Source organism: Felis catus, chromosome B1 (genome assembly GCF_018350175.1).
Source record: "Felis catus isolate Fca126 chromosome B1, F.catus_Fca126_mat1.0, whole genome shotgun sequence".
In the NCBI taxonomy this organism is placed as follows: domain Eukaryota; kingdom Metazoa; phylum Chordata; class Mammalia; order Carnivora; family Felidae; genus Felis; species Felis catus.
In genome coordinates, this window is record NC_058371.1 from 81,153,689 (window position 1) to 81,177,548 (window position 23,860).

At 43.0% G+C, this 23,860-nt stretch overlaps 1 protein-coding gene across 12 annotated transcripts in view; it reads left to right on the plus strand.

The window, feature by feature from the left end:
* The window catches only part of ZNF827 (zinc finger protein 827), a 174,789-nt gene that overhangs the window by 16,568 nt on the left and 134,361 nt on the right, over positions 1 to 23,860 (plus strand). For all 12 annotated transcript variants that reach the window (XM_045055801.1, XM_045055802.1, XM_045055806.1 and 9 more), the window contains exon 2: positions 15,135 to 16,187. In XM_045055801.1, coding sequence (XP_044911736.1) covers positions 15,135 to 16,187 — 1,053 coding nt within the window. The remainder of the gene's footprint in view (positions 1 to 15,134; positions 16,188 to 23,860) is intronic.

Here is a 23,860-nt window from a genome sequence, read left to right on the forward strand (position 1 = left end):
TCAGCTATTGGCTGTTGCTCTCTCTCTGTCCTCAAACTGTGCCAAGACTGTAAGATTTTCCTGATGACTGGGCATATTCTACATCTGGATTCCATGGTCATAACAACCAGAAGTTTCCTGTCCTCTTTGGTTGAGGTGATTATGATATAGAGCTGGGTAGCAATATCAACAATTTTGAGGTGAGCCCTACCATCTAAAATACAGTGTTCTCTCATCTGAGATTTCTAGGTGTCTGGGAGGGAGGGCGAGGGGACACTATTATTCACTGAGTGCTAATTCTGTGCCAGGTGCCTTACTTACGTAATTCTAACTTCCCTTCACAGTAGCCTCATGGCGATGATAGGTATCAGTATCTTATTCTATAAACAAGAGAATAGGCCTGTGCATGTCAGGTGGGTCTATTAGGAAGCAGAGTGGGAGTGTCTGGAGTCTAAGCTTGTGCCCTTTCTGTTTTGTCCTGCTGCTTCAGGTTCTAGAAATGGTTTCTTTTGCTCTGCAAAACCTATTATGGCCTTATTGTATTCATTTGGTCAATCCTTGAAGTTGCATTTATTTTATGTACTTAAAAGGAAGAGAATCTGTAGCTTTCTAGCTTAACGTTCTCTGCACCTTGCAGGCGACAAATCCTTCGCTATTACCATACTTTACAGATGAGGGATCGAGTGATGGGAGGCAGAACGTTCCATGTCTGTCTGGTTCATCTCCATATTCCTAACACCCGCACCAGGAGTTCATATTCAGTGGGCTCTCGAATTTTTGTTAACTAAACATGAGTCATATAGCTGGTAAGTTCCAAATTCAGATGGGAACCCAGGTCCCTGAGTCTGTACTCAGAGCTCTTTCCCCTGCGAAACCATTCTGCTTTTCCCAGACCCCTAATCTGTGGGACTCGGGAACCCTCTGATAGACCTGTCTGGTGGATTTCCACAGCTCTAAATACATACGTACGGGTAGTCTCTTAGAGTATGATCTCATTCTTGTTCTTGTTTCTCTTCCTTTAAATATCTCAAGACAGGGTTTTAAAGGACCTGACACTTCCCAATCAAATGACTTGAAAAGGATCAATTATCCAATGTTGGATTCATAGAGAATTAACACCAGAAGGATTCTTGAGATCATTTGGTACCGTATTTTCGAAACTTAAAAAAAAAAAAAAAATAGTGGAACCCTTGTCTTTAGGGAGAGCTCCAGTGTATAGACAAGATCAATGCCAGGTTGTGCGGCTTAAGTGTGTGCTAAGGTAGGAGGTAAGCTGGAGTCCTTGGGCTCCTTGAGGGTATGGTTTATAAATCACTGATCTGTTCTTGCCCCTCATTTTGTAGTGAGGAAACCGAGGTACAGACATGCTCAGTGACTCACAGAGGTGGCTGGATTAAGATGATGATGAAGCGTGTTGTCATATATCTGAATTTCCGATATCATTTTAAGCACCATTCTACTTTCATTATAAAGAAAAAGTAAATCACCTATACTTTAGAGCAGGAGTCAGCAAACTGTGGCCTGTTTTTGTGCAGCCCCTTGAGCTAAGAATGGTCTTGCATTTTTAAACAATTGTTAAAAAAAAAACAAAGCAACAGCAACAACAAAAGCAAAGAACATGGGATGAAGACCATAGGTGCCCCATAAAGCCTAAAGTATTTGCTGTCTGTCTGTTCACAGAAGAAGATTGCGGAACCTGCTTTACTGGAGTCACTGCTGCTGATATTAACATGGAAATACCAGAAGAATTTGGCTTTCTCTAAATAACTTCAAAACATGTAGATTTAAAACAAAGCCTGATTAGTTGAGCTTATTTACGTCAAAAAGCGTTTCAAACTTGTATTCCTCAAATGAACTTCTTTAAATTGCTCAATACATTTTCATCCTTCTTTTCAAACACCAGATTTTGGGGGAGGATAGGCCAGTTAACTAGGTTCTTGTAATACATGGGAAACATTACCCCTAGAGGGCTGCCTACAGTTGTAAGTTCTAGAAGATGGAAAGGAAGCAGTGTGCATATTTGAACACAAAATCAGGGCGTCTTCTAGACTCCCCCCCAAAAGGTTAAGAACGAGAGGAAGCAGAGTGTGAATAATGTCAGTCACTCCTGGTCACTTTGGGGCCATACGTATGCATGCCAGAGGGATATTTCTTGTTTTGAGCCTTACCTTGGAGTTGAGCCTTCCTTTGAAGCAGTCGTCAGTAGAGCAGGTTTCCTAATGTCATCCTTACCACTTGATGCATTTCCAGAAGCATCTGAGCTTTGTTGGGAAGTGGAATGAATGTTTTCCTCCGTGGAGCATTGCTCGTAGTGAATAGACAGCTAGAAGGCAGTGACAGGTCTTTTGAGTGAAAGACCTAGGAAAGGTTTCTCAGCGAAACAAACCCCAAAGTGGGCATGCCTGTGGAAAGCTCCCACCTCCCGGATCCTTCAAAGACAATTAAGTGGATGAAACCACAGGACCCCGTTGTTGAGGCGATGTTAACCTAGCTACAGGCTCTCCTGGCCCTTGGGATTGCCCTAGTTGGTTGGGTGGTTGTGGTATTTGTTGTTTTCATGGTCTTTGGCCAGATCATTGACTTATGTGTGTTCCAGAAGGTGGCCAAGGAAAATAAAAGAATAAATAAGAATACATTTGGCCGCTTGGTAGCATCCGTGGCACAAAACCTGGTCGGAATAAAGGTTAAAATTCTTGGCCTAAATCCGTATTTAAAGTTAACTTTGAGTTAGGGGTTGTCCTTCTAATCGGTGTCATGGATTCTTGTGCATAATAAAAAAAACCATTCTCTCACAATTCATTGCACCCATATTCCTTTTTTTTTTAAGTTTATTTATTTATTTTGAGAGAGCATGCGCATATGAGCAGGGGCAGAGCGAGAGAGAGGGGGAGAGAGCATCTTGCGCTGTCAGCACAGAGCCCGACGTGAGCTCAAACCCACGAACAGTGAGATCATAACCTGAGCTGATATCCAGAGTCTGACACTTACCCGTCTGAGCCATCCAGGTGCCCATGCACCAACATTCTTTCATGAAAATGTGGGGGATTGGGATCTGTCTTCTCTGCAGCTTTTATTTTATATGTATTTAAGCACTAAATAAAAGCAATTTCATTTGCTCTCCTCTCCTTTGGTAAATCTCTTCTCCCCAAACGCCCATTTTCTTCCTGTATAGACATACATTTTTAGTAAATAAAGGACTTACTGTGTGAAATTTTCTTTGGGCAGTCAGAATGATTATGAGCATAATATGTTTCATTACAAGGTACGTGATGTCAGTGCTTGGTAAATGTGCCGGGGAAGAAATGTATCATTTTATGTATAAGCTGAGATTTCAATAAGTAGCCATTTATCTCTCTATAGAGTGCTGTTCCTAGACGACAGAGTGCATTATTATGTTATTAGGGCTTTTTTTGGTAGTTAAGTTCTTTTTTGATCTATTAAGAATTTCCCGGTGATTTCAGTAGTTTGGTAATATATCGTTCATCTCATAACAGGTATTGGTAATGTTGGGATGAAAACATTTATACAAGAGGAAATAAAAGTCAAGGAAGCAGATAATCGACCGATTTATCAGCCTTAACAGACAATTTTTCTGATAATGCCATGGTAGCCATGGTAAATTTACTTCTGATTGCTTGAGGGGACAGATTCTATATGCTTTCTGTAACATGGAGGTGCAGGAAAGGGTGAAGGAGCAAGTTATCAATCCGTGGACTAACCAGAAGTGTTTTGGTGTGTAGATTGGCTTTGTGGTCAGTGGATTCATGCTGTATTTTGGACTATCCCTTTCTTATTAATTTGCTACAACATATGCGGCCACGAGTGTATTTTTTTGTTTGGAGATTGTGAAGTAGCTCTAGTAATAGAAGACTTCTCTTGCTTAACGTCTTTCTCAGAATCTTTCATTTGAACAAAATTTGGTTAAAATTCAGAGGTAGGTAAAAATAGCTTAATAGTCGGCTCCCAGTCCTTCCAGCCTGGGAGGACATCGCACGGCACAGCAGCATGGTCCGTTCTGTGATAACCAGGTTGTGCAAAAACTACAGCACTAAGCTAGGCTCCGGTTCAGAATCCAGAGGTGAACCAATCCAGAAAAAGTCTCAGGCCTTCGTTCAGACGTACATGTATCAGTTTTCTGGGGCCTCCGTAACAGAGTATCACAAACTGGATGGCTTGAACAACAGAAATTTATTGCCGCACTGTTCTGGAGGCCAGAAGTCCCAGATCACGGTGTCGGCCGGCAGAGACACAATGAAGACACAAGGAAGGGTCTGTTCCAGATGTCTGTCCCTGCTTGTGGTAGGTAGTTCCTTGGCTGTGAGAGGGTCACTCTAGTCTTCACATGGTATTCACGCCTGTAGGCGTGTCTGTCTCTGTGTCTGGATTTCCCCTTTCTATAAGGACACCAGTCATATTGGATGAGGGTCCACAATAATGACCTCATCTTAACTGGTTCATCTGCGAAGACCCTATTTCCAAATAAGGTCACATTCACAGGTATTGGGGGTTGGACTCCAACATCTTTGGGTGGGGGACACAATTCAACCCATGACACCAGATTTTCATCCTTAGTTTGCACAGTTTTATTAAGCTGGATGGGAGACAAAAAGCCACAAATTTAGAAAGAAGGAACTCGTGTCTGAGTGTGTATGCTTTTGAAATCCCATCAAAATAAAACTTAAAATGCAGGAGTGCCTGGGTGGCTCAGTTGGCTGAGTATCTGACTCTGGATTTTGGCTCAGGTCATGACCCCAGGGTTGTCAAATGTATGAATGAGAAAGAAGAATGCGCTTAACAATCAGAAAGGCAGCACTTTTCAGTACTGGAAATGAGAACGATTTTCAGAATTACAAATGACAATCCTATCATTTGGAGGGGTCCACCCTGAGCATGGAGCCTGGTTGAAATTCTCTCTTTCTCGCCCTGCCCCCTTCCCCTACTTGTGCGCTTTCTCTAAATAAAAAATTAATAATTAATTAAAATAAATAAATAAAGGGGTGCTTGGGTGGCTCCATTGGTTAAGCGTCTGACTCTTCATTGTGGCTCAGATCATGATCTCACAGCTCATGAGTTTGAGCCCATATCAAGCTCTGTGCTGACAGTGTGGAGCCTGCTTCTGCTTGGGATTCTGTCTCTGTCTCCCACTGTCTCTGCCCCTCCTTTGTTTTGCTCTCTGTGTCTCGAAAATAAACTTAAAAATAAGTAAATAAATAGAAATACCCCTACTTTAAAAAAAATTTTTTTTAAATGAAACTTAAAATATTGATTACTTGAAGTTACTGTAGTTTTTGCTTACCTGAAAAATTACTTTTTGTCAAACAACTCGCACTCTATTAGATTTCCTGAAGGTTTGGGTTTGAACCTTGCTTTGTCACCCACTAAGTGGGTATATTGGGTAAGCCATTAACCTTTGGAGCCTTGGTTTCCTGGTCTGTAAAATGAAGAGACTATGGTCCACCACATGAAATCATGGGAAGAATTTGCTGATGAATACTGACGCATCTAATAAAGTACCCGGCATATTTTTAGTGTTTTATGCATGATTGTTCATTCATTCAACAACTGTTTGTTGGGAGGCTGCTGTGTTCCAGGTCTTGTTCTAGAGTTCATTCATTCACTTAATGATGATTATGCCGTGATTTAGTAGAGCACTGGCCTTTGGAGTGAGACATCTGAGCTCAGGTCCTGTCTATGTTAGCAAATCAAGTATGGGACCACAGACTAATCACTGGCCCTTTCTAGGCCTCTGCCTAGAGACTAGCCATATGGACTAAATCGCCAAGGCTTTACCATCTCTAAAGTCATTCAGACAACAAATTCAAAATCAGCAAATAGAGTTATAGTTCTTGGTCTCCTACAGATCCATTGTGCAGTCTGAGAAAGTTACCCTCTGTGATTTAGCTTTTCTGTCTGAAGTGCGGGTAATAGGATTAGTACTGTCTATTTTCCGACGGTAATGATCGTAACAATGATAGCCGCCCTTTACTGAGCTCTTGACACTGTGCTAGATACTTTTCATACATCCTTGCTTCTCCAGAGCAGCTGGGAACACAGAGAATCGATGTTCCTCGGTGGTTTGTGAAGCACAGCCCTGCAGTATTTAGTAAGAACAAGTACAGCTCTAGGACAGAGTAGAATGTGGAATTCCCTTGAAATGTTAAGCGAAGAGTCCAAGAAATCTGGGACTTTCTGGAGGGGGCTTCGGCTGCGGCCCCGAGTTACCTTGGGATGCCGTGCTCGTTTCTTGGCCACTAGGGAGACTGGTGCGAAAGTTTGCAAAACACTCTCTTTTCCCTATTTCATGTTTGACTCACATCAGAAAAACAGGATTATCATTTGTAATTTTGAAAATTGTTCTCATTTCCAGTACTGATAAGTGCTGCCTTTCTGATTGTTAAGCGCATCCTCTTTCTCATTCATACATTTGACAGACAATAGCTGAACACCTGCTCCGTGCCATTCTAAGTGCTGAGCACATAGCAAAGAAAACGAAGTCCTCTCTCTCATGGAGCTTCTCTTCTAATAAACAGTGATGCTTTGAGGGGAGACCCGAGGAAGTAAAGGAGTCAGCCGTGTGGCTATTTGGGGGGAATTTTGCTCTTTATTTATTATTTATTAGCAAGGCAGAGTAGTAGGGGATGAGGTCTGAAGGATACGGATTATGGAGGCCCTGAGGGCAAGGGAAGGGTTTTGGATTTTATTCCGAGAAACATGAGAAGCCATTTTGGAGGCTTCTGGGATGGGGGTAATGGAGTGTGACATATATTTTTAAAAGCTTACTCCGGCTGCTGGCTGAGCACAGCGGGGCAAGAATCGGAAGTGAGGAGACCAGCTGGAAGACTACTGCCACAGTCCAGGCCAAGGACGGCAGTGTTGTATACCAGGGTGGGAATGGTAGACGTGGTAAAAAGTGGCAAGATTTGGGATGTATATGGAAGGTGGGACCAGTGGAATCTACAAATGAGTTCGATGAGGACTTGAGAGACAGGGAAGCGTCAAGGCAAGCTGCGGGGGTTTTGGTCTAAGCAATCTTAGGGAGGAGTTGCCATTCATGTTGTGACGGGCAGTTTGATGGTCACCGGAAGGTCTGGCACCTTTATATGAAAATCCTGAAAGCAGCTCCCCTACCGTTTGCAGCTCCCTTTGCAGATAAAGAGCGGTGCGTTCCTTTGTGTTACCTTTGTTTTACTCGCGGACATCTGCAACTATAATTTAAAACCACCCCTGTGTGCACAATGTTCGTCTTGACCCAGAGGGCCTCTCCGTGCCATCTCAGTCTGCCGACTCTTGTCCTCTCCAGACTTCCTCCCATTTCCCAGTGCCCTGGCAGCACCTCTTCCCCAGCTGGACTGGTGACAGGAGTCTGTCTGGTCGTCTTCGCCACCCTGGCCGTTTTAAATAACTCGCAGTTCTTAAATTTTCTCCCTGGCCATGCTGACAGCGGTTGGGTACCCTGGGCATCGGTGTTTTGATAACCGTGATCTCTGAGGCTTTGTCCCCCGGGGCCGATTGCCGGCCCCTGCGTTTCACTCGCACTGTGGCCTCGGAACCCTGAACCCCAGAGTGCTCCCTCAGTGCCGGGCACACCTGGTGTGGGGCATGTGCTAAGGCGTTTAGGCTACAAAGGGACAGTGTAAAAATTGGCAGGTAAAACTGGCCTACATGAGGATATGTTTTATGCTTAAAATCATAAAATTGGTTCATAACAGCCTGATGTGCAGCATACTGAACCTTTATTAAACATTATAGGGGTCATCGTTTTTGTCTTCCTGGTGTCTCTTCCCTCTCCTTTCTTCTGTGACCCGCATTAAGTCAGTTGTAGAACCCCCGCCCTCTGGCTTCAGTGGTAAGTCTGGAGAAGGGAATAGGACCTCCAACAGGCTGATGAGAGGGGAAAGACCTTTCTCTGGTGGTAAGTCATTGAGAGGGAAAACCCAGAACCTGTGTGGCCAATTGGCAGCCTCCAGGGAAAGGTGGCCTGAGAGGACAAGGCTAGCCTCTGAGGAGAGATGAGAAGCAGTGAGAGAGTGCCCCGATAGTGCACTGCCCTCCTCTCAGATGCCCGGCTCCCCTGTGCCCCTCTGTGTGTTTGGGTAAGGGACTGGGAATCGCACCTGTCACTTCTTGCGGTCCTGGTTGTCACTACAACCACAGGTGCCCTGGTACCCCTACTAGGATCAGGGCATCCAGCAGGAATACAGAAATGACTCACCTGTGGCCCTGCCTCAGGCATTTATAATCTAATGGTTTGATTTCAAAACCAGTGGGTGTGGTAAGAAAATTGGTAAAATCTGCCCTTTCACAAATCAATAGATGGTCAGTTTTTAAAATGTGAAGAATGCAGAAAAAAAAAAAATTATTAGGTTTTAGTCACCTGAATGTTAGCAAACCCTCCTATACATGAATTTCCAGTGTCATCTGTTAAAATCATCTTCATTCCTTCAAGGTCCATTTCCAAAGCCATGTGCACCACTGGAATTAATTTATGCACAAACAACTCTTGCTCGGTTGCTCTGTGATAACACCGGGCTTTGTGCTTCGTATACTTGTGTAACCCTCACTCCCTGTCGACTGCAGCAGTTGGGCAAGACACTGTTGCGTCTTTGAAACTCTCTGTTGCAGAGAACAGCTCCCCGAACATAGTAAATGCTCAGTAAATATTTGTTAAATTAAGTCACTCATCAGCATTGGTTTTGCTAATAACTCCTGTATACAGCTCCTTAAACCTTACAAACCACTTTTGTATAAAATTGCATGGAAAAATTGGTTGTCTAATACTAGATAATTGCAAGTGATTATTACTAATAGGGTGATATTACTAATAGAGATGTGTGACCTTAGAATTAAGTATAGGGGTGCCTGGGTGGCTCAGTCAGTTAAGCATCTGATTCTTGATTGCAGTTCGGGTCATGATCCCACGGTTCCTGAGTTCCATCCCCCTGTCAAGCCCCACGTCAAGCCCCAAGTAGGGCTCTGTGCTGCTGACGGTGCGGAGCCTGCTTGAGATTCTCTTTCTTTCCCTTTCTCTGCCCTCTCGTACTCTCTCTCTCTCTCTCTCTCTCTCTCTCTCAAGAATAAATAATCTTTTAAAAAATTAAGTGTAAATATTTAGCTATAAATGTATGCTAGCTGGAAAGGAAGAACACTGGGAAGATTTTTAGATGCAAATGAGCCAGAGGGTTAGTTAGTAGGTACTAGGTGAAGACACCTGTTGTCACAAGAAGAAGGTGTTGATACGGGAGGACTCACCATGAGTCCTAAGAGATGAAACTTTGTTCTTTTCAAAACCTGCTGGTTAGATTCATGTGGAGCCACTGATGGGATGAGTTGTGGGTAGATTAAGAAATGGGGCTTTTAGATCTCCATCTCCGCTTACTTTTTTAAAAAAAAAATTTTTTTTTTCAACGTTTATTTATTTTTGGGACAGAGAGAGACAGAGCATGAACGGGGGAGGGGCAGAGAGAGAGGGAGACACAGAATCGGAAACAGGCTCCAGGCTCTGAGCCATCAGCCCAGAGCCCGACGCGGGGCTCGAACTCACGGACCGCGAGATGGTGACCTGGCTGAAGTCGGACGCTTAACCGACTGCGCCACCCAGGCGCCCCTCCGCTTACTTTAACCACAGCCAAAAGGCATAAAAATTAATAGGCATCTCTTTCTCGCATTCTTTTTTCTCTTTTCGCTCCCTATCTTTCTGATCGAGGATCTTCTGAGTTGAGTATTTGTCCAATTAAATGCATCTGATTAAAACTGTCAAACTGAAAAGGAAGTGAGTTGGAAAAAAACGCAGCCAGAGTCGCAGATATCGAGTTACCGGTTTTCTGCTTGAGAACTGAATTATAAATAAATGTGTTAGGTAGTGGAATTTTGTTTTGTTTTCCCCAAAGGAGAAATATTCACCACATGGAAACAAAATTTATTCAGCATATTTTCGTTCCGTAATTGTACCACTTCTATTCTTAATTCTTTGAGTTGATGATTTAAAGTGAAAAACACAAAAACAGACTGTTGTGTAAAATTGACAGGAATGAGTGTGAACCTGGCTGTCAGAGACATAGGTTGTTGTAAAATTAGCAATGGAAATAGCTTCCTATTCTGGAGGTTAAAAATAATGTATTTACAAGGAAGTTATTTACATTGGCCGTTTAGAGGCTTCCCCTGGGAGCCTTAGTTAGGAAAGCTGTGAAATCCACAGTCCATGTGCTCAGGAAGCGTTTCCGGGACCGCAGCATGTGGGGTGCTCAGAGATTACGTGCCATGATTCTGTGCTCCTGACGGACAGGAAAATGAAGCTGTCTCGCTGCCCAGGGGCTTCTCGAATTGTGAAAGAGAGTCAAAAGTCAAGCCTGGCTTGTTGTAAAGTTTGTGGTGTCCAACAAGTTAATCCCCTAGATTGCCAGAATGCTTTGTTTTGAGCTTCTCCAATGAGAATCTTTTCTCATAATGTGGTGTGAAAGGTGCTACGGGCTCCTGCACACCCCGCCGAAGGGGAGCTCCCCGTAACTGGACCGATGCAGCCTTCAAGGACATCTCCTGGATGAATTCAGATGTGAAATACAGAGCAGCCCAGCAGGGGGAGGAGAATTAATATTTGTGGGAGAAAATCCTTGTTGCTGCTGTTTTGAGCTGAAAGCATATTTGTTTGAGCGGCTTATGATTTTTCTCCAACCTCTGCAGGTCTCCACTTCTCTTGCATTCATGTCTCTGAAAGCTTCCCCCACTTTCTGCTTGACCTCAGGTGATGCCAGAATAATTTCAAAAATGTTTCTTTTCGGGTTTCTGGTCTGGCTCCTCCTAGGCTATGTGCGTTGAAATTATTTGGTGATTTATTACTTGAATAGTCTCAATTTTAGTAGCAGCATCTTCAGAAAAGTGATGAATAGAGTATTGCGAGTTAAAAAATACTCTACATATCCGAGTTTTCTTGCAGTCGGGAAGAGAGTGTATCTAGGTGGTCACGTCCGCAAAGAACCGGGAATGGGTTGGTTGAGAAACAACCAGCTATTTTAGAGGCTGCAAAATGGTCCGTTTAAGAGATGCTTGGTTTGCTTGTTGGGCGCTTATGTTTTGGCAAGGTTGGGAAAGTTTCTCTAAACGTAGATATCAACTGTTTGTATCATTCAAGAATGTTCGGATATCCTGATCACTGCTTGGTAGGATTAGAGCCTGAATGGACAGCTTTAGTTTTGTTTTTGTTTTTTTTAATCTTTTTAAAATGTTTTTATTTATTTTTGGAGAGAGAGACCGAGCGTGAGCAGGGGAGGAGCAGAGAGAGAGGGAGACATAGAATTTGAAGCAGGCTCCAGGCTCTAAGCTGTCAGCACAGAGCCCGATGTGGGGCTCAAACTCAAAAACTGTGAGATCACGACCTAAGCCGAAGTCGGACGCTTAGTCTGCTGAGCCACCCAGGCGCCCCAGGACAGCTTTCGTTTTTGATGCACTCACCAGCCTCAGCACATTTGGAGGGGGACTAGTCTTGCTCACTGAGGGTGTGGAGGGGATAGGAAATAAAGCTATGCCTTTGGGGCTTTGCCAGTATAAGTGCTGAATTCTAGAGGCGGTTGAATCAGCTTTTCATCACCAACAAAGAAGTTGCCTGGAAGGAATGGAGAGATTAGAATATGGGAATAATGGATACTTACCTCTGAATGGTTTATCCTAAGATAAGGAGTGACTACTGTCCTTATCTATGAGAATTCTCTTGCTGATTTCTGTTTCTAGAGCATGGAGGCATGGATGACCAGGAGTAGGAGGGCAGCAGTTTCTGACAACTAGAAGTTGCCATTCAGAGGGCATCTGGCAGGCGGTGCATTGGGGCTTTGCGGAGAAGCACTGGGCCAGTTGTTGTGTGATTTGGGTTCTTGGTTCTGGCATTAACAGTAGGTAGTTAGGTGCTTTTGATCCCACCAGGATATTCCCTCAGAATATTTAATAGTCTCAGTAAAATGACGAGCTGGGACATGTGGTTATGGATTTTTGTGGTTCTCAAAACCCTGCTTTCAGGCACCTTGTTAACTGACACCACATTGGTTCTGGACCAGTCTTGACTATCTGGAGCTACTCTAGTGTGACAAAAATATCATCTGAAAGTACTCACTTTTGAATCATTTGTTTTCCTACGTTCTTTCAGTGAGCATCAATAAAGATCAGAGAAGAAATTCTTTGAGATACTCAACTGTTCTTATTGTAGTGATTCTTTTACTTCTCTTACTATTTACAGGATCGTTCCCATGTGATTTTTCTGAAGGATACGATATTTAAACTGAAATCAAGCAAGGTGGCTTACCAAAGGAACACAAAATTAGCCCTCTCGTTGAAATGGATGTTGACTACTTGATGTTTGGTAAAAAAAAAAAAAAAAAAAAAAGCATCTCTTGGAGAAGCCAGTGGGGAGATGAGTAGTTTAGGGTTGTGCTGGTTTCAGCAAAGATGAAAAATGTTGAAATGGAGTGGGAAGAAGGAAATGTGGCAAATCACAAGGAACCAGACTGTTTTTAACAGAGAAAATTCAATTTTATCTGCCTTTTTTTCAGCAAATTCCATTTGATATTTTACATTTTCTTGATAATTTAATAAAGAATCTCAGGAAGGAGTCATGGAACTTTAGCTTAGTGAAAGAGAATTTGTCATTTGTGACATTTCTTCTCTAAATAGCATGGGAAGATCAATGTATCAGCTTGTAGCTCATGCATTACTAGTTCAGCTACTTCTATTCAGAAAAGAGACACCATATCATATAGCAAAACTTGGCACAATGGGAAATTTTAGCTCAATTCCTAAACATTCATTGAACTCCGCTGGGGTCCGGGCATCGTGTTAGGCACAGTGGGGGATGTGTGGATGATAGAACATGATCCCTGCCTTCAAGAAACACCACCGCTTACTTTTTAGAAGATAAGTCTATAGTAGATAATTTAGAGTGATGTAAAATCAGTGTAAACAGAACATGGGAACGTTGGCTCTGCATTCAAAAGATGCACGGAACGTTGCTGCTTCTCACCGCAGGCAGTCACCTTGAGCTGAGCTACTGTCATCCCTCACCTGGGTTCCAGCCTCCTGGCTGGTCTCCCTGCTTCCACCCTGTGTCTGTAGCCTCTTTTCCACACAGCAGCCAGAACAGCCCTTTGGAAATGTAAGTCACATCAGGGGTGCCTGGGTGGCTCAGTTAGTTAAGTGTCTGACTCGAACCTACTTCATGATCTCGCCATTCCCAAGTTCGAGCCCCACGTCGGGCCCTGTGCTGACAGCTCAGAGCCTGGAGCCTGCTTCAGATTCTGTGTCTCCCTCTCTCTGCCCCTTCCCGCCCCCCTCAAAAATAAATAAACATTTAAAAAATTTAAAAAAGAAAATGTAAGCCATATCATATCAAAGCCCTCTGGTAGTTCCCAATGTCACCAGATGCAAAAGACCTTTCCACAGTTTACAGTGTTCTGCAGGTCTGCATAGCCTCACTGGTTCACAGCACACACCCATCCTCGCTCTCTCCCCTCCCTCTCTTTCTCTGATGTTACTCTCTGACTTCCTCTCCTTCTGCTCTGACCCCTACTCACCGCACTCTACCCACACTAGCCTCCTCGCTGGGCCACGGACACGTGCTTCCACGTCAGGGCCTTTACAGTGACTCCCTCTGCATGGAACGCTCTCCCAGAGGGAGCTAAATGAACAACTGCTCATTTCTTACAAGTCTTTGCTCAAATGTCACCACCTCAGTGAGGCCCCATATGCCCATCCTATTTAAGATTGCAACTTCCCTCCTACCTGTTATCCCCCCCATCCTCCTTGTCCTGCTTTGTATCTTCTCCCGTAGCACTTCCCAACCTCCGGCTTACTGTATGACTTACTAGTTTTTAAATTTTGTGTGCCATCTATCTTCCTCTCCTGGGATATGAAGCTCCACGAAGGCAGGATTTTCGTTCAGTGTGGTTCAGTCTGGCTCAGTCTAGAATGATCTAGAACAACGCCTGGCATGCCACAGATACTCCACAATTGTTTGTTGGATAAGTGAATGAATGAGAAAGGAGAGAGTAATTCTGAGAGTTCCGGGGAGAATCACAAGGAAGAAACTTTTGAGCCGGCAGGCGAAGGATAGATAGTCAGGTTTTCTGAGGAAAGACATTCCTGATGGAAGGAATATCTTGAGCAAAGGTAGAACAATGACAGAGCTCATGGGTGCTCTTGGAATGGCTGGGTGTCCCAACGGAGCGGTGCTTTGTGGGCAGTCAGTGTGGTAGTGGTGGAAAGAAAAATTAATGGACGGAAAATAATTAAAGGAGACTCTTAGTGGAGTGAGGAGAGAAATTCTTAATCATTGCCTGTGATAAGATGGCAGGCATGTTGGTAATCGGAATCCAGGGCTCTCAAAGAAGTAACACGCATAACATGGGAAATGCTGTCACTTTAAGAAATCAGTAATGTGAGCAGTGTTTGCGAATGAGATCTGATTTTTATATAGTTCTTGCCTGTTTGCAAATCACAGTCACATGCTTATGGTGATTTAAGCTTCATAACAATTGGATGCAGTTGTAATATCTAACAGGCAGGTAGTATTTACATCGTTGGATGAACTTTTCAAAAAAAGTCAGTTGCCTCTTCTATCAAACCAGCTAAGCGACTTGCCTGAGGTCATGGAATCAGAAAGTGGGGAAGCGGCTTCCCACTGTCCTGTGCCTCACAGACAACATTTTCCCACCCTGCCAGGCTGCCTCTCTAATTCTGATGCGACACTAAAGATATCATGCCCGTTTCTTTTTTCTTTTCTTTTCTTTTTTTTTTTTTTTTAACAAGGGAACGTGTTTCTTTCCATTTCCCCCACCACTGAGAATAGCAGTCTCTTCATGCAGTTCCTTCTCTCCCAGATCCATTTTTCTCTCTCCCTCTTTTCCATTTCAATTTGTCTGGAATAATTATAGAAAGATGAATATGTTTCGTAGGTGGGTGTGTTTTTACCTTTGCCTGTTTAGTATTTTACCTTCTCTCAGAAGGCTTCTGCCAAGACTGTCTGACTCAGCACCTGACATTCTGGTAAGGTTGCTGCTGTCTCTCTTGTGGTTCTTGGGGCGAGGGGAAGAGGAAGCATGTCAACAACTCCGTTTGAATGTCTTCAGACTTGCTTGTTGCCCACTGGGGAGTAAACTTGATCTTCTTAATTCCCCCAGATGTTAGTAGGCTGGAAGAGGCGGAGGGAGAACTCAGTGAAGGAGAGCACTGGTATGGAAACTCTTCAGAGACTCCGTCAGAAGCATCCTATGGAGAAGTCCAGGAGAACTATAAGCTGTCTCTGGAGGACCGGATCCAAGAGCAGTCCACTTCCCCTGACACCTCCTTGGGAAGTGCCACTCCCAGCAGTCACACGTTGGAGCTGGTGGGACTTGACGGTGAGGTCCTGAGAGACTCACTGCAATGTCAAGATCACCTCTCCCCTGGCGTGTCTTCTTTGTGTGAGGATGACCCCCCAGGCTCCACTAAGCCCTTGAGCAGCAACCTGAGGCGGCTGCTGGAGGCTGGCTCCCTCAAACTCGATGCCACCGCCACGGCCAATGGCAGGGTGGAGTCCCCAGTGAACGTGGGCTCGAATCTCTCCTTTTCCCCACCGTCCCACCATGCCCAGCAGCTCAGTGTTCTTGCCAGGAAGTTGGCTGAGAAGCAGGAACAGAATGACCAATACGCTCCAAGTAACCGTTTTATATGGAATCAAGGTAAGTGGTTGTCAAACTCAACCACCACCTGCGGCTTGTCTCCGGATTCAGCCATCCTCAAACTGAAAGCCGCAGCCAATGCCGTTCTGCAGGACAAATCTCTCACCAGGACTGAGGAGACCATGCGATTTGAGTCCTTTTCCTCCCCTTTTAGCTCCCAGTCTGCCAGTTCCACGCTGGCAGCGTTATCCAAGAAAGTCAGTGAGAGAAGCCTGACTCCCGGTCAGGAACACCCACCCCCGGCCAGCTCTTTCCTTTCCCTGGCTTCCATGACCTCCTCGGCGGCCCTTCTGAAAGAGGTAGCAGCAAGGGCTGCTGGGAGTCTTCTGGCTGAGAAATCATCACTGGTGCCTGAGGACCCTCTACCGCCACCGCCTTCAGAGAAGAAGCAAGAGAAAGTAACCCCACCACCCCCGCCACCGCCTCCACCGCCTCCGCCACCACCACCACAGTCCTTGGAATTATTGTTACTCCCAGTTCCTAAGGGAAGAGTTTCTAAACCCTCCAGCTCAGGTATGGGGTCTTTTATTTCAATCATCGTGTACGTTTCTTTCTTTCTTTCCTTTTCCTTCTTTCTTTCTTTCTTTCTTTCTTTCTTTCTTTCTTTCGACCGTAAATTGCAATGTCTTCTTCATTGCTTTATTCGGAAGGGGTCCCCATCTGATCCGAGGCAGGAATAAGAAAGCAGGAGCACAAGAAAATACTTTAAGCAAGCAGCGTAGTATTCTTTCATGTATGTGTTACACAAAGACTTCACAAATAGCTTCATTTTTGAAAGGTAATGAATAATCTTGGAGACGTACAGTACTCCTCCCTTTCATATAAATGATCTTTTTTTTTTTCTTCTTACCAAGTGCAGGCTAGGTCCATACAAGACATATTTAATGGGAGAAGATCAAAGCAGCTTTGTCATGGAGTGCATGGCATCACTGAACATAGGGGGATAAAAAAAAACCCCACAAAAACCCGCTGCTTTTGATACAGTGGACAAGGGAGAGCCCACCTTCCTGCTACTTCCCATCACAAATGGACTTCTGTATACAGTAACTACTCTGCCCTAATTTATCACACTGTATACTTTTATGTTAGCATTTTTATTATTTGTGTGTGTGTGTGTGTGTGTGTGTGTGTGTGTGTGTAATTTAAACCTTTCCCACTTACCCTGTTCTTCTGTAATTTCTTGCCATAGAAGAACCCTAAAGAATATTGTCATTCAGACATAATCAAAGCATTTCCTGCAGATGCTTTTTTTTTTTAAATTCAAATCCAATCAGATTCTGAAGGCATGTGCATGTGGAAAATTTGAATCATAAGTTTTTCTTGGGAGAACAGTGTTTCCAAAGGAGAAGTCGTTGTCTTGTGGAGCCCTGACATTCACAAGTGACTCGTCTGAGGGAGAAAGTTAGTCACTTGAGTTCTCACGGTGGAAGCATCCCATCTTGTGCTGGGTTGTTTTTAAATTGTGCGTATGGTAAATTCACGGTCCCGGGATGGAGTTTCAGATGTCTCCCGAGGATATCCTGTCAGATTGGAACAGGAAGTAGACTATGTGTGCCCTCGTCAGTGTAAACACTGCTGTTGTGTATGTCTAGCCAGCTTTGATTATTTGCAGCCACATTGATGAATGGCAAATAATTGAATGGTCGCTGCTAACATTGGTTTGATGCACTTCAGACAAATTTCCATTTAAATTGCTGAGTGAGCTCTATGCACTAATTCTAATTGTTTTAAAACTTGTGTAAACAGCAGAATAGAACTAAGGAAATGGATACCTGGAACTTTTATGACTCTAAGTGATCCAAACCAGTCACTCCAGAGTTTCTGAAGGGTCCATAAAATCCTGAAATGTTTATCCATTCCGAGTTTCATTTCTCCTCACTTTTTACCTGCCATCTGGTGAAATGGCTAAAATTAGGAAACCAGGAGAAGAGCAAAGGGAGCTGGGTAATCTTGCAATGGAGAAAATCACCCCTCATTTATAGAAATTTCATTTAGGGGAGCAGCAGGAAGAAAGGCATGGCTGTATATAAAATGTAGTTTTATAGGGGCGCCTGGGTGGCTCAATCGGTTAAGTGTCCGACTTCAGCTCAGGTCACGATCTCATGGCTTGTAAGGCCCCGTGTAGGGCTCTGTGCTGACGGCTCGGAGGCTGGAGCCTGCTTCGGAATCCGTGTCTCCCTCTCTCTCCACCCCTCCCTTCGATTCTGTGTCTCCCTCTCTCTCACCCCCTCCCCCACTTGCACTCTGTCTCTCTCTCAAAATAAATAAACGTTAACAAAATTTTTTTAAATGTAGTTTTATAAATATTCTCTGTATCTGGTTACTGAATGAATGCACTTATGGTATTTACACTACAAATTCATATGGACTTCAGTTACTTAGAAAAGCTTATATAAAATTAATAATAAATGTTAGTTGACTGGAGACTCAGAAAGAGGTAACTGATAAAATTGTGTCTCCTGAAGGCACGTTGTGGCCGTTTTGTCATTGTAAAACGTCTTGAGTTAGCTAGCAACAGTGGTGAAGTATCATTTTTTTTCACTCCAGGGCTTAGATGCATGTAAAGATGTGAAAGAGGTCATGAACTTCCAGTGCACGGTAGACTTTCTGCCTGTTTGGTTGTAGGATACATACCCAAAGGAAAAGATAGGTTCCCTTCATGGTTTAAATGCGTTTAATTCATGAAACCATCGCAACGAGCTTCTCAGCAGAATTTAACACGGAGATCTAGAAACAATCATTTTCTTTTCTTTTCTTATTACTGGATTTCTTCTATTGCTAAAACACTTACTCTTTTAATCAATTCATGTTCAAAATGACCAAACTGAGAGAGGAGAGAGAGGAAATTCTTGGATTGTGTCTCTGCAACCCCCTCCTGGTTGACTGGTACCCAAGTCACCTGTTCTCCACGTGCGTCTGTGCACAAGCCGTGAGTTGGTGAAACAGTTCCATTGACCAATAACTGTAGGAAAAAATCACCCATTTTGTAAAACTCACACAAGAGGAAAGATTGCTGTGAAGACAAACACGAGGGCTCTTGAAATGGCCCCTTGAAAAATGTTTGGTGTGCCCATCCTAAATTTGAGTTCTTTTTCTTGCTCCCTGGGTTGCAAACAGGAGGAAGGGTGCCTGTGTGCCCCTCTCAGTTAAAGCGATGTCATCACTTCGTGGCATGCTAACTAGATTATGGGTTAAGGAGGAGCGGATAGACTATTTAATTCTGTTATTTACCTTCATATCACAGAGAGATGATTTGGTTGCTGTTACAGATTTTTTAATCTTAGAAGTGGAAAGAAAGATGGGTCTTTTCCATCCAGTCCCCCACCCCTTCTACACTCTATAGTGTGGGCTTCAGGGCGACCCGGGGCTAGATTCAGATGTAACTTGGACATACCAAGAAAGCATTTAGGAGAATGTGGTGAGGGCTGTCACCCATGTTCCTAAGCATCTCTCATTATTATTTTTTTCCTTTAGCTTAGAAAGAAATCTTCATTTAATTCAAAATGAATAGTATGGCTGGTTTCTTGCACCAAAGAAAGAAAATTATCTGTTGCCCAATAATTTAAATACACAAACAATAACCCACAAAAAAAAAATCCATAAAAATAACTACAGCACCATCCTGATTTCAATCAGGGCTCACGTTTTAAAGCTGTTTCCCAAAAATGTTGCAAAAAGGGCACATAAAGTTGATTCTAGAGTTACAAAGAGATATGTGCTAGAAAAGCCAATCCTGTATTGAGTAATTTAGACCCCAGCATTTCTTCGACCTTCTTTAGGTCAAGGGAAGTCCAAACCATGGGGGGAAAAAAAAGTGTCTTTTAGGTCTGACCTTATTCCTCTTTTTTGAACAGGATTCAGTTGTTGCCAGGTCATGGTGTATTTCATTCCTTAAAGAGTCCACCGCTCAGTAGCCTTTCCCCCCTGCTAGAGAGACGTGACACTTGAGGAGGGAGGTTTCTTTCATGTGACCCTGTGCCCCAGCACATGCTGCACTGTTCCTCTGAAAAGAGACACGGGAGAGAGAAGATTATGTCCGTTTGCTCTCAAGATAAATGTCACACATTGACTCAATTCTCTTTGAAGCTACTGTTTGTTGCCTCTCAGAATAAAATAGATGCTTTTTATTTTAAAGACAAAGTTTCTTGTAAATGGCCAGCAAGAGTCCCAGGATGCCAGGCTCCCAGTTAAAAGAAATAACAAGGAGAGTTTCAGAGAGAGGGTCTCCAGAACATCTTATTTCATGGAGTAAAATTTAAATGTGCTGAGAAGCAAGCTGGTCTTCTACAACTGAAGGCTCAGAATATTTCCTGGGTCCATAGATAGAGGTTTTCTGGATCCTGTTTTCTTTCATATTTACGTGATGCTATTAAAATTATTGCAAAGGCATAGAAAGGCCAGAGTGTAAGGTAACCTCTTCCTCTACACCCATTAGGACCATGGCTATTCTAACCGTAATCCGGCAATGATCACAAGGCAGGAACTTGTTTAGAAAATTCACTTTTTAATCAAGATTCAGAACTATCTGTCACTGACCTCAATTATATTTCCTCAGTGATTTAAATATAGACTGCCTCTAGTCTATCCAGATATCTAAAACTTCTTAGTTTTATTGAATACTTCGCAATCATTAAAATATGCATTAATAATTATCAGTGTCAAAGACAACAGATAAACCTGGTGATATCCATTGCCAACATAGTTTTTTATACCCTGAAATAGCATTTGAGAGACATGTCCATGAAATCCTATGAAAATATATTAATTCCATGTATATTGTTAGGAAGGAGGATGGGTCATCCTACTCAGATGTGCAGTAAGTTAGGAGGCCTCAGTGGGGACAGCCATAAAGGTCATGCATACCCAGGGTCACCTGGCATCCTGAACCCCTTTGATGTATATGGTAAGGTGCATATGGGAAGTATGCAGACACTACCTGCAAACTACTTGCACATTAGCTCCATTTTCTGCAAGTTGCCACATAAGATGTACCAAAAGAAAGTTTGATTTCAGCGCCTACGAAACAGTTACATTTGTTTTAAAATTCATTCCTTGAGGGGCACCTGGGTGGCTCAGTTGGTTAAGCTTCCTGATTTTTGATTTCCGCTCAGGTCACGATCTCACAGTTCAGGAGATCAAGCCCTCCATCAGGCTCTGTGCTGGTAGCATGGAGCCTGCTTGGGATTCTCTCTCTCCTTCTCTCTCCGCCCCTCCCCTGCTCCTGCTCACTCTCTCTCTCTCTCTCTCAAAATAAATAAATAAACACTAAAAAAAATTCCTACCTTAAGTTAAAGCACGTAAGTTAATAAAAACCTCCATGAATCCCCCCCCCCCCCCAATGAAGTGTTGTTGCTTTGTGGATTTATGTGTAGACAACTTGGTAGGTCACCAAACTGGAAGTGAAGATATCGGCTCTGATCTCAACACTGCCACTAACTAGCACAGGGATTATAAGCACACACCTCTGTTCAGCTTCCTCGTCTATATAAACTGAGCTAGTTGGGAATTATCTCCAAGATTCCTTCCTGTGTTAAAATGCCTTGCTTTTCCTTTTTTATTCTTTAACCCTATCAACTCAAAACAAATATAATTTTTTTGAAGTAAATATGTTGCTTCTTAAAATTCACCATCAAACCTCCCACAAGATTGCCTCTGTAGATCTTGTCCATTGTAAATAGTTTAAACGCTTACCATTGTATCTTATCAATGTGTAGTCATACTGTATGCGTTTTGAATATCAGCGCCTCCAAATTCATTTTGGAAATAGGTAAGATGTAAGTACTTGCACATCTCTCCACACCCATTCATCTGGCACATGTATTAGTGTGCTATGTGAAAAGCATGTACTCTTGGGCTGACACTGCTGCCTTTGGGACTTGCTGGCAGCTTCCTGTACCTTTTTCTTCCATTCCCAGCACTCATTTCACTTTTTGATACTCTCTTGACCCAGCCCTTTCCAATTACTCTCATTACAATCCAACACACATTTATTGAATTGCACATAGTACCTAGCACTGTTGGGTGCTGGAGACACACAGGGAAAGACCTCTAGCCTCACCCCAGCCAATTCCCCCTCCTCCCCTTCCTCCCCTTCTGTATTTTCCACCTCTCTCTTTTCCCTGCCAAGCTGAATTTGGCCATCAGAGTTCTGCCTGGGCTGAGCTGGACCCTACCTGTGTAGCACAGTGGACTCCTGTTCCTTTGTTTTCTCCTGGCTCCTGTGACAAAGTGCCATTCTGGGCCAGGCCCCGGGCTATGTATTTATGTGATGTCAGTTGTTTAAATTTACATCTGCTCTCCTGGTGAGTGTCCTGCTTTAGAGGGTACGACTAGAACTTATGGTCACTGCTATTGCAACAGCTACTACCAGTAGCTTCCGTTTACTGTGTGACGGGAGAACTGCACACATTTATTATCTCTCTTCTTCCAATAATACTAATGCCTGTAAAGAGAATGTGTTTTCTCCAAAGAAGCAAATCAGCAGCTATCCATGCCACTGGGTTATTAGCATTTGGTGGGATCTAGTTTTGCTTGTTGGTGATACTAACTAGCTAGTGATATGTTTGGGGGGAATTGTTTCCCAGACGGTTGTAAACTATGTAAAATAATGAATGTTTCAAGCCTATTGCCTTAAGAATATGTGGTTCAGTCTAAGGAAGTGGTCATATTTCCTTAGGCTCTAAATTCGAGTGAAATTTATAGCCTTGAAAATAGTTTGTCATACAAACTGGAATATATCCTTGTTTCCTCCCTTCTCCAAAGTAGTTAACAACATTGTTTACACATGGAGGGCATCCTATTAAAATATCAAAAAATTTCTAATAAACAAAAATGCAGATGTTACCAGGGGAGATTAATGGCCAATTTGGAAAATAGATCATTGTGTTATGGTTACTTTTATCATTTGGCTTCTGTCTTCTTCCTTTCCTGCCATGATCAGTTAAAAATTTCAAAGTTATAATAATGTAGCTATTTGACCACATATCTTGCCATTAGTTTCTCTTCATTATGAGTATTCTAATTTTTTTCCCAGTCAATCCAAGGACACCCTAATTTGTACACAATTCGTGTGTCTTTTGGTATTAATTAAAACTAAGGAAGCATAGCTCCAAAATAAAATAGATTTATAGGAAATGCTAATATCAAGGTTTCATGTAGTGTGCTCTATAATACACACTAGGGGACCCGGGGTGGGCGGGGGGGGCATAAGAAAAAATAAGAAAGATATTGGTCACATTAAGCAAAACAAGATGCCCAGGGGACGCTGGTGATGTTCCTTTGGTCAGTTAATGCCTTTTTATTGCCTTCGTGTGATGTGCCAAGAAACCTCAGGTCAGTAGAGGACATCTCCGTTTTTCTCTCCTCTCCCAGGCAATTCTGTAACATTAGGCAGTTTAGGGTTGAGACACTGGGAAATGCTTCTGGAAAATAGGGATTAGTGGCAGCCTATTTGTGTGTTTCTTTCTTGTTACTTCGATATTCTTACAACCCCAAATAGACATCATTATCATTTTTCCCCCTCTGGTTGATGACAGTAATCTCACCTAGAGGCCTGATTCAGTCCTTCCTCTCAAATCTATTGTTCAATGTGCAGTCTTCATGATCAAGATACCCGAATGGAAGAAATGACAATGGAGAATAGAAAATGAGAGGCCAGATTAGGGATGGGACTCCAGGTCAGCAGAGGCAATCAACAAAAAACAGCAGGAAAGCTACAGTCAGATTAATAAGAAAGTGTGTTTATAGGCCTCTACAAAGTGTGCTTGTCCTAGGACGAAAGGGAACGCTCAATCCCACTCCATCCTCCAATCAGAAAAGAGAGTAGTCGTGACAGAAACATCACCAGTAGGATTTCTAGACCGGAAGGTATATTTTTCAATAGGAGTTTCTTTTTTCAGGTTGTTTGGTTAGGGTAACCAGTATTACTTATTATACCGGCAATAGTAAAACAGTGTGTTTGGAATATCCTCACTGTATTCCAGAACCTTTCTGGTTCCATCCATTATAAGCGGTCCTTTGCATATAGTCAATTGACTCAATGAATAAATAATAAGATGATTTTAAAGTTTACACATGAGAATATAGCCTCTTAAAATTATAAAAGTAACGTGTGCATTAGAAAATTCAACGTGTATGGAAGAATATAAAATAAAAACAAAAGTTTCCCTCCCCGACCCCTTCCTTTT